The 11,974-nt window shown below is 34.7% G+C and overlaps 1 protein-coding gene across 2 annotated transcripts in view; it reads right to left on the bottom strand.

The window, feature by feature from the left end:
* The window catches only part of zgc:153704 (Lipocalin-like), a 5,643-nt gene extending 1,381 nt beyond the window's left edge, over window positions 1–4,262 (bottom strand). For both annotated transcript variants that reach the window (XM_067406261.1, XM_067406260.1), the window contains exons 1-4: window positions 4,132–4,262; window positions 3,872–4,011; window positions 3,694–3,773; window positions 3,506–3,619 (exon numbers count right to left, since the gene is read on the bottom strand). In XM_067406261.1, coding sequence (XP_067262362.1) covers window positions 3,506–3,619; window positions 3,694–3,773; window positions 3,872–4,011; window positions 4,132–4,227 — 430 coding nt within the window. In that variant the 5' untranslated portion in view covers window positions 4,228–4,262. The remainder of the gene's footprint in view (window positions 1–3,505; window positions 3,620–3,693; window positions 3,774–3,871; window positions 4,012–4,131) is intronic.
* Between the last annotated feature and the right edge of the window lie 7,712 nt (window positions 4,263–11,974).

Below are 11,974 nucleotides of genomic sequence, written 5' to 3'. Positions count from 1 at the left end.
TATGGTCCGTTCTTCACTCCAATTGATGCGTTTTCTGTCACTGTTTGACATTTTCCCCCTCAGACTGTGATGAAGTGTTTTAATGGCAAGTTTTTTTAAGTTTAAGTTTTTTATACTTTAATTTTTTTTTTAAATGTATGTACATTTATAATACTGCAGTTAGTATTATATTCGCATTGCATAAAATAACAATATATATATATATATATATATATATATATATATATATATATATATATATATATAGCTGCAAGCAGCGATGACGGGCCCAAGCCTGGTTGCACCGCCAACCTGGTGGCTTCAGGGCAACTGTGTATGGCAGGCAATAGGCATTTAAAAAAGGTAAACATAAAATGACTCTCAAAAATCAACTTGCAATTTAGTATCCTCAATGTCTTGACATCATGCTGACTGAGTTTGGTAGTGATCGGATTAATCGCCTAGGAGGAGTATATCAAATTCCAGAGCATGCGTTTTCCAAACAATTCATAATAGCAGACTTCCTGTTGAGCTGGCATACAACTTAGAGCATGAAAGTTGTTTGGCCCGATGAGGTCTATATGTGCACCGAGTTTCATACTAATACATGCAAGTGTGTTTGATATACAGACCAAGTTTTCAGAGCCCATTCAAGGGGGCGCTGTAGAGCCCATGCCACGCCTGGATACCAGCCTCTGCGGCATCCTAATGGCCGCAGATTCCAATGTGTGTGCCAATTTTCAAGAGTTTTTGAGCACGTTAAGGCCCCCAAAAAGCCCCGGATGGTTGAAAGAAAAAAAAAACTCTCCTTAGAAAAACAATAGGGCCCTGCGCCTTATTGGCTTGGGCCCTAACTAGTTAACGCTGCTTTGAGGGTGTTTCTAATAGTCTATGGAAGTGATGATAGAAAATTTTCTTTCTCTCTTCTGACTGCCGTTATCAATCAATTTTCCCCCTCTTTTTGAAAGTTATGAAAACACTATTTTGGAGAATTTCTTTTGCTATTTGTGCAAATGGAAACACAAAAAAATATATTTAACAAAGTCTCTCATTCACTGCTATCAAAGTTTACCCAACTATGAGGACTTCCGCTTCTGAGAAACCCAAAAATGTGAAAAGAGTCCATTCGCCTGAGAATCACGAGCGCAGAATTTTGTCTGAACTTCCGTTTTTGCAGTAGCTCTCTATATCTATTAATTACTTATTATGAAGTGGATTTACTTATTGTTAACGAAAGTTATCATGAGCATTGTAATGTTTGAAGCGGATGTCATAACAAATGTCAGTAGACTGGGAAGATTTAAAAATGAGCTATTCATTCATAAATCTGTAACATCTATAACCCAGGGTTAAGTGCAGTGTGAAAATGGAACATTCTAAAACGCTTAACGTGAAAAGGGCTTAACGTGCCTTAATGTACTAAGACAGCGATTTTAACCGACCAAACTTTGAACTGATTTTTTGCACATAGTATACTTTATTAGTATGATATTTAGCGAGTTTGGTCTGTTAAAATCGCTGTCTTAGTACTAGACTTGTGCCTATATTCGGTAATGCGATATATCACGATAATGAATATGCACGATATTGTTATCGTGGGTATTTCGAAATACCGTAAATAATAATTTATTACCAATTATTACAATTTTTATAATGCATTTAAGAATACTTTCCCCATCAACCGTATAAAATGCACAACACCGCTGTATTCTGCGTCAAAAGAACACGTGCTCAGATGTAAACAAGCCCAATGTGCACGAGAAGCACATGGCGGAACGAGCGAAGGAGACGCACTGAATGAAAGTGCATGCTCACTCTCTGACAGCAGAGGGCGCTGATGGAAAAGCAGAGTGCAACGGTTACCCCAGAAACCCCATAAACAAAGCAACTGCACTAGTGAAGTTTTTAAAATGCCTCAAATATATATTTTAATCTGGACTACAACATGCACTAATGATTAGAAATATTCTGATTATTTGTTATTGTTCAGTAAAACTTTGAGACATACGGCTTCATTAGTTAACATGTTAATTCATTAAACTGACAATGAAAAATACTTATAAAGCATTAATTATTCTTAGTCAATGTAATTTCTTAGTTACTGTTTAATATCATTACTAAAATCAAAAGAACTTATTTAATGGGCCTGAAATTATCAGTTGTATTTTTTTAACTAACATTAACAAAAAATAATACTTTCTGTAACAAATGTAGCTATTGTTCAATCTTAGTCAATGCGTTAAGTACTGAGACCTTATTGTTCTTTATAGCCTAATTCTTTGGCATTTTAATCTGTTTGAAAATTTTACTTTATATATTTTTTGTGTACTGTAATGAGCACCGCGATGCGACCCCAAAAGGCACTTTCACTTTCTCGATCAAAGTGCACGTCACTGATAAGCATTGAAATGCAGTATTACAGTATTACAGTGTACACATACCAATGAAACGCACAGATCTCCTCCACTGGATGAGGCAATATCACTTTCGTTTCTATTTCAGATATCTCTTTTATGGATGCCATCAATGCTTTTGCCTTTCAAGATGTAATTACCGAAATCAAAACAGTCCATATAAATCCTCATGAAAACGTCAGTCAAGCCAGCTCGTGCGTCAATCTGAGAGATCAGCCTCCTTACCTTAAAGTGTCAAATTTCTCGGTTTTTGAATGGACGGTTTGGCTTGATTGACAAACGCTAACGTTCGGACATGATTTGTATACCATCGACCTGTCCTAAAACATTAGCACGCTTTGATCGATGGTTTGGAGATCGTGTGTTTCTCCGTTTGAGAGCGCATTTCCTGTTCACATCCGCGACAAAACAGCTGATTATTTACGAACGAAAGCTCACAGAAACGTGAAAATGGTCTCATTTGAAAGAAAATATCCTAAGCTAAAAGGTGATATAGTGTGACTGAAGCAGCCCTTATCAAAAGTGCGGGGGTCGACTTCTATATTTTCAAAACCGCGGGGGTCCTGACCCCCCTGTCCCCCGCGCCAACGGCGCCCCTGATGTTCAAAGTGAAATTATACTGAAGCCGTTCTGTACAAAATACCACCTGGTATTGATAGACCACACTTGTGAGTTATTGACCACAGCAAAAATATATCGCTGTCTAAAACATTACCTTTTAAAATGACATTTTTGTGAAAAATGCTACTTTTGTCCCTGCTCTCCCCTACATTAAGCCATGTTAAGCCTTTTCTTATAACGGATTTCAGGAAAAGGCTTAACGTGTTGCTAAACGCGTTAAGATCATATTCTGGGTTCATCTGATTTTTTGCACATAGTATACTTTATTAGTATGATATTTAGAAAGTTTGGTCTGTTAAAATGACTGTCTTAGTGCATTAAGCCACATTAAGCATTTTTCACGTTAAGCGTTTCAGAATGTCTCTGTCAAAAGCCCCATTTCCATGCAAAACAAAGCTGAACCAGACCAGGTGCAAACACCAAGTGAACCAGTCTGTATTCACAGCCTGCTACCAATTCAAGTTCATTTTAAGGTGTGTTGATGCTGTTACCATAGAGTTTGTCGAGCACTGTAGTGAAGCCGTCCTTAGTCTTGACCGTGTGGATCAAAGCATATTCATCATACCTCACATCAACAATACACATGTCATTGTCAGTCTCCCAGCCTGTGGAAAAAACATAATTTCACATTTAAACCACTATACTGTATTTCATGTCTTGGTGATCAAATCTTCCTTACGTTCACTGCGGAAGCTGAATTTTCCAGGAACATCAGACTTTTGAGCAAGATGGGTCATCCTCCAGCATGTGCCATCAGGACTGGAAAGACAGAGGACAAATGAGTAAAATCTTTGCATTATGTAACATGTGAAAGTTTCATTCATTGTTTCTTATTTTTAGTGATCAGTTTATCTTACTTGAGACTGGAATATGCCATCTCCAGATCTCCTTCATCACCCGGCGTCAGCACGGCAACTCCCATCTTCATGTTCGCCTTACGGGCAACAAACCATTCTGCGTTGGTGGCAAAACCAATCAGATACCATTTCCCAGCCACCTATATGAAGGACACACACATCAACAAGTAACATTTTCTAAAGGATATTCTAGTCTCTAAATATGGTACGTGTCCCTGCATCCTTACAAATCTGTGGGACAATTCATCTTGCAGTCTTACCCCCTTGACGTCGAAGTCGGGCTGTGGTGTGACCTCAGAACTAACGGCAAGGGCACAGAGCAAAACTCCCAGCAATCCCAGCACGGTGGTTGGCATGGCTACTGCAGAGCTCAGTCCGGAGTATGTGGGAATATGGGCCTCGAGGGGTGAATTCTGAGCGGAGTCCCACGACACGCTCTTATATAGCACAGCCCCCTGTTACATAAACACACGCCCCTTACACACACACACAGACTCCAGTACGCACTTCAACATATAGTACTTAACACACACGTCTAATTAAAAACATACCCTTTTATATTAAGTTCACTGTTATTATTATTTGTCTCCAAAGATCATACATGTAAACCCACATACACAAAGCTTCAGGGATACTCAGCACACACATATAAATCTCAATGTCATCCATTCAGTTCTCATTTTTCATTACAGACACACACACAAATAATGTTGGGTTTAGGGCCCCCTCTCATTTAACAGCTTTGTTATACAACAGTTGGCACAGAGGTTTGCAAGGGGGTGTGCTACTTTCTTTCTTAACCAGAGGCTACACACACACACACACACACACACACACACACACACACACACACACACACACACACACACACACACACACACACACACACTCACACACACACACATGTTTGTTTTTGTGAATTGTGGGGACTTTCCATAGACTTCAATGCATTTTACACTGAACAAACTGTACATTCTATCCCCCTACCCTGCCCCTACCCCTAAACCTAACCCTCACAGGAAACTGTGCAAACTTTTACTTTTTCACAAAAACTCATTCTATATGATTTATAAACCCATTTACATTGTGGGGACCGCTGGCTGGTCCCCACGATGTAGGTGAACTCAGGTTTATATTACATCATGGGGACATTTGGTCCCCACAATGTAATATAAACAAAAGCACACACACACACACACACACACACACACACACACACACACACACACACACACACACACACACACACACACACACACACACACACACACACACACACACACACACACACACACACACACACACACACACACACACACACACTCACACACACACACACACACACACACTCACACGTCCCCTAAAACTCCAACATGTTAAGACAGGTTCAGTTGATCTGGGTTAGAGGGGTTTCGTTTGATTCTGTAGAAAAATATATGTAGATATATAATAATAAAAATTATTATTTGTCTCCAAAGTGGGGTCTAAAAGTTGGAGATTACTAAATTTGCTTTTTGCAAAAAAATTGCAGGTTCTCCAGCATAATTTGCATCTTGAGCTTCAGTAGAAGAATGTCTGACCTTCTGTGCAGAGAGTCACATGATCAGTGACACATTACATTTAATCACCTAGAAATAGTGCAATATATTTATACTTAATTTATATGTCCTAACTTTACTTTGTGCTACATTATTTAAAAAACATTTCGGTGAAACTTTTTTATACATATTCTTTTACATTTTATACATTTGAATTTTTTCCCAGGATTCTTTGATGAATAGAATGTTCAAAAGAACAGTGTTTATTTGAAATAATAATCTTCTGTAACATTATGAATGTCTTTACTGTCACTTTTGATCACTTTAATCAATAAACAACATTATCTCACTACCAGTTTGTATGTATTTTGCGAGGTGTTTAATTCGTACGATTTGTCTAAACCCCAGTGACGGGTCAGTTTAGGGGCGGGGTTAGGGTACGTTATTCGTATTAATTCATACTCGCAAAATACGTACAATTTAGCAAAAATCATACTAATTCATATGAACGAGGTCGTACGAATTAGCCACCTCGTAAAATACGATTTGCCGTGAGATTGGGTTGGAATAAAAGTATCAGAAAAAAAAAGAGGGAAAAAAGTGATCCCAAACCTTTAAACAGTAGCCTTTAAATGTGTTCCATGTGCGGGTCAAAGTTGGAAAAGAGCCACCAATAATTAGAAAAAAATATCACAGCAAAACACACAAACAGGGTGATAAAACACAAAGAGCTGCTGTATCGCTCTCTCTCTCTTGCTCTGGGCCGTTCTGGAACCTGAAACAGAGAACAATGTCAGCATTTTACAGTGAAAACCCCTCAGTCACACACACTATCACACTATCAGCTGCAAAAGCATTCGGACAGTTGTTTTTGCTTTCCAGTTTTAGATTTGTGCAGTAATTATGAAGTTAATAGCATTAATTATACCAATAATTTAAAGCTCACAATGATTGCTATGAAAATCACAGCAGGACACTCTATAGATTTACCCCATGTAAAGAAACCTAAGGAATTTGCTCTTTACAGCTGTTTCTTATTATAGACGTGAGATACGCCTATACATTTAGCCTATAAGAGACGTAAACGCTTTCAGTACACACAATCAGAACACTTTCTAAGAAACTGCAGGAAAAAAAACAGTCTGCTTGTCTTAGATATACTGACACATTTACCTTGACATGCAGATAAACCAGAACAGATATGAATATTATTTTGCAGGAGTTAATCTAAGATGATTACCTGATTCCTAAATACCTTAACGATTTTGACAGACACAGAAAACAACTCTATATTTGATCTATGATAAGATTTATGCTGGATATATCATAACACTTTCCAATAAGGCTCCATATCAGTTAATTGCATTATGAAGTAATTTATTTTAACTTGTTAATCTTATTTAATGTTAATTTCAACATTTACTAATACATTATTAAATTTAAAAGTTGTATCAGTAACATTTTATGTATAATGCATTATAAAATTATTCATAATGTAAGTTATAATGCTTTATTTCTTTTCATAAATAATTGTAACCAAAGTTAAAATGCATTATAATATTTGCAGTTACATCTGAAATTGGTTGTTTGTCATGTGTTTTAATGCATTTTACTTTTCTAAAGATGTATCAATTAATTGATAAGTATAATAATGTACTATAACTGGTTACAATTATTCATCAGAAAATATAATGCATTACAAAGGCATAATTAATTATGCATGATATATAAAGGCTTTAAGTAAAGTGTTACTGTTGTATCTGTTTATAAATACTGTTAAATACTGTAACAAATGTTTTGCTCATTGTTAGTTCATGCATTAACTATCATTACCCAAAGGAACCTTATTGTAAGTTGTTACCCAATTATCTCTTAATTAAGGGCAACATATTGGTGCAATACTCTGTAAAAAATAGTAATAAAATAATAAAAAAATAAATTAATAAATGTATACAAATATAAAAATAAAATCAATAAAACAATATAAAAATCAAATAAAATGATAAATATATGCAAATTTCACCAAAATAGTAATAAAACAACTAAAATAAAATAATAAAAAAACGTTCATTTCCATCTGCTTGAGTCTTTAGAATCATCCTGTTGCAGAAAAGGTCAGATGTTAGTGTTGGTATAGACTGGCTCCTGAATGCCTGCATATATATCACAGTCCAGACACACAATGAATGCCAGAGCGCTCACTTCCCACAACCTCAGGACTGACACTGGCACCACATATCATCCAAAGAGAAAGAACAACATACCCGATTTGTCCACTAACTTGTTTCAAAAATACTATGGAAGTGAGCTAATTAATTATGAGTCAACAATCACTCATAATTAATGCATGATGTTAAATTGTTTCAAGTGTGATTAATCATGATTTTCTTTTAGACACATGACAGCTCCCATGATCATGTTCCTTTTTGTTTTATGCCTAATTTGCATTTTATGGTTTCAAGCTGCGTGCCAGTTGTTTGCCATCTAGTATTTTCTCTCACAATTTGTGCAGCTATAACACAACTATCTTCATGCAAAGATTTTAAAAATATCTAAGACTTTCAAGAAATCATATTTTCTTATCTTAGGCTCAAATTACCAGGAATAACCAGCAGAGACATTTGAGCTAAACTCTACAGGGGATGTATGTTCACTCTAAAAAATGCTGGGTTAAAAACAACCCAAGTTGGGTTGAAAATGGACAAACCCAGCAATTGGGTTGTTTTAACCCAGCAATTGGGTTGTTTTAACCCAGCGGTTGGGTTAAATGTTTGCCCAACCTGCTGAGTAGTTTTATTTAACTCAACTATTGTTTAAAAATTGCTATATGGCTAGCTTAAAATGAACCCAAAATAGTTGGGAAATTAAAAACCAGATGCAATTAGAGACAACAATAATAGACAAAAGGTGAAAGTTTATTAATAAGTTTTAATATTTTATTAATATAAATTTAATAGTTTAATAGTTTATTAATATTAACTTATTAATAAGCAATTTAATAAATGTTTATTGTTTAATAATTATTCATTGAACATTAATGTTCATTTCCAACATATTTTGGGTTAATTTTAATTAAGCAATACAGTCATTTTTAAACAATAGTTGAGTTAAATAAAACTACCCAGCAGGTTGGGCAAACATTTAACCCTACTGCTGGGTTAAAACAACCCAATTGCTGGGTTTGTCCATTTTCAACCCAACTTGGGTTGTTTTTAACCCAGCATTTTTTAGAGTGTAAGCAATAAGGTACTCGAGGCTAGTGCTTTATTGTGAATGAGCGGAGTAACCCCTTAAGCTGTGACTTATTCACGAAACAGCACTAGCCTCGAGTACCTTATTGCTTTTATAAAACGGTTACTACACAAGACAAATATTAAAGCCAAAAATAGGTATCAATGCAACTTTCATGAAGTAAAATCGCTAAAAGCCTTCCTTCCGCCGTAAAAAATAGTCCCTGACCGTGAACAGCAACAGAAGTTACATTATTACGCCATTAGATGGCGGCAAAGACTGTTTTCATGAGTGAGTAAGTCAGTAGCGAAGACTTTTATATTGAAAAGACTGAATTGTTGTGAACATAGAACAAGACACAACTGACAAATTCTTTGACTAGTGCTGTCAGCCACGGGAAAACCCCTTAAATGTTAAAAGGACAAGACATTTAAACAGATTTTTATTATAGGACTGACCTGAAGGATAATGCTAAATCTGAATGCAGGGAATAAACTCACTCACTCAATCTCACAATACTCTTCTACATAATACAGTAAGCTTCAATGAACAATATCAACTGAGAACATACAGTTTACGTTGTTAAGAGTGGTTGCTAAGGGTGTTGTGTGGTGATACACAGAACCGTTGGGTGAAGAGGTCATAGCCTTGTTTTATCATGAATAGGATATCAGAGTCAAGTTTTATGAAAAACAATTATATCCTTTTGGCTTTATTAAAATGATAAAACAAACTGTAAAAACATGTTTTCACTGATTTAGAAGTGGTGTGGTGTGACTAAGTGAGGTGAGGTAATACTTCACGTGTGATTAATCATGCTTTTTTTTTAGACATATGGCAGCTCCCATGACAATGTTCCCGTCGCTTTTGTGCTTCATGAGCATTTTATGGTTTATATAGCTGAATGCAAACTTTTTTGTATGAATAGCAAAGATTTTGAATGTGATTAGTATTTGAGAGCAATATTTTATCTGATATTTCAGAAAGACACACAACTATGTTTGTTTGCTTTAAAGACTCAAAGATTATGAAATGTATTAATTATATGAACTAAGTCTGATTTTATACTTTCTCCAAATCTTGAAACACGTTGATCAAAAATTAAGAGCTTTTTATACAGTTTGCATAACGCATCAGTGAATTTGACTGAGGATGAAAAACAGGATCTGAGAAAAAGAGACGTATGACTTACTCAAAACCTCCTCTGTCTGAAACAGAATCCTTTGTCTCATCTTTGGCTGCTATTTAAGTAGAAATATGTCACAAGGATTTTGTTTGTCATGTGCATATTGGGAATTTACAGTACCAAACATTTTAACACATTGTAGATTACTCTTTCTTTATTATGACTATTTTTCCCCACATATTACATTAATGTAAAGTCTCATAACAAAAATGTAGCGAACAAACAAAAGTGAAGTCAAAACTGTCTTATATTTATTAATTCAATCTCTTATAATTATATAGTATTTTAGTTAGTGTTTTTAGAAGCTAAGTAGTTTTAGAAGAAACTTTAAGGAAAACTCCTGTTAGTTTTGTTACATTACATTACCTGAGTGAATAATGCTTTGTGGAAAATGTTGAATTTTCAGTATTCCTGTCTGAAATAAAGAAAAATAAAGAGGACATCATGTGTTCCATGTTTTGAGGTCCTGGTTGGGCTGAAGGTGTTTTCTTCTCAGCCCATTCAAACTAAAAGGCTTATGGTTCATTTGGGTGTGTATCAGTCTTTTTGTTGAGTGTAATACAGAGAGCCTTTTACAAAGTCTTAATGTTGTTTTTGGGCTCTACTAGAACAGGTTTTCATGCTTGAATGTTCAAAAAAACATTATTTTCCTCATTTTCTCCATTGTTGCAGCTCCTCTCTTCCCAGTCTGTCAGTAACGCTCTGTTTAGTTCCTGTCTCTATGATTTTTGATGCTGTTCACTTTATTTAAACAATTTATTTTGATTCAACTACACTCTAAAAACTAATTCAGGGGACCTTTAGTCATTACTTAAATATATATATTGTTGTGAAATAAAAAATCAAGTTCTGAAATGCTGTTAGACTTTTTACTTGTAATTGTTATTTTATTCAGCTTGGATGACACACAAATTATGCCTATTGATTCGATACACTATCATGACTTGTCATAGTTTAACATTTTCAGTTAATCAAAAAAGCTCTGTTAATGTAAAATACAATCTGATGACGTGTAAACGTCTTTCATTGTTTTGAGTTGTATGAACACTTCTTTTAATTTAGACGAACTTAAGTTAAGTGAAACTGGGCTGGGATTTATATTTCCCATCATGCTTTGCCCATGGCACTTGAAAGGGAGAGTAAATGCTAAAATTAAGTGTTATATAATGTTTTTTGTACAAGATTAATGGTATAAGGGAGATTTAGCAGTAATTAGTGTTTTGTTATGCTAATTTAGAAGAGTTTCTGTTAATGTGGGTTTTTGGAGAGTTACCATCATGGTGACGTAAATTCATCTTACTTAGAAATGCGTTTTATTGTGTCCAAAAAGCGTCTTCACCTTAATTAAAACATTATGTTGGATCAACTTAAATAGTTGCATTCATGTTGACAATTATTAAGTTCATGTTACTTAGAAATGTGTTTTATTGTGGCAAAAAAACGTCTTCATCTTACTTAAAACATTATGTTGGATCTCAAAATATTGCTTTGAATTAATGTAATTCTCCCAATTGGCTTAAGTTAAAATTAAAATTCTAGTGGAAAACGTTAACATATATATTTTTTTGTTTGTTGTTGAACCAATGTTTTATTTTTTAGAGTGTAGTTGCATTGACATATTAAAATCAGGTTTAAACTACAAATGTATATTGTGTTCATATAAAATATACTTGATTTGATTAGATGCACAATGGGTGCTACGATTAAATCATGTTCATTCAATAATTTATTTTTTGAGTGTATGAAGCCCCTCCTTTCGAAAAGCACAATGTGCTCTGATTGGTCGACTGAATCCATGTGTTGTGATTGGTTAAGCGTTTCAAGTGTGATTTTCAAAATCTAAAGAAACTTACATAAACTGCAAATACATCAGATTTAGATGTTATGATAATACAGTAACTATATTTTGTTCAAATTTATATCTTATCTTAAATCAAACAGGTATTATATATAAAATACAACATATAATATAGCCTAAACTGAATTTATAATAATTTTTTCTTCATCTAACATTTAATTATTTAGTCAGGTTAGTGTATTAATATATTTCTGAGTTTAGCAATACTAACCACAGTTAATGTAATTATACTGTATGCTGGTGATGTTATTATTACTGGTATATTCTTTTGGAGGGTGTAAATGAAACAA

This window comes from Chanodichthys erythropterus, chromosome 13 (assembly GCF_024489055.1).
Source record: "Chanodichthys erythropterus isolate Z2021 chromosome 13, ASM2448905v1, whole genome shotgun sequence".
Lineage (NCBI taxonomy): Eukaryota > Metazoa > Chordata > Actinopteri > Cypriniformes > Xenocyprididae > Chanodichthys > Chanodichthys erythropterus.
Note: the sequence above shows the minus strand (reverse complement) of the source record. Positions and strands in the feature narration are given on the sequence as shown.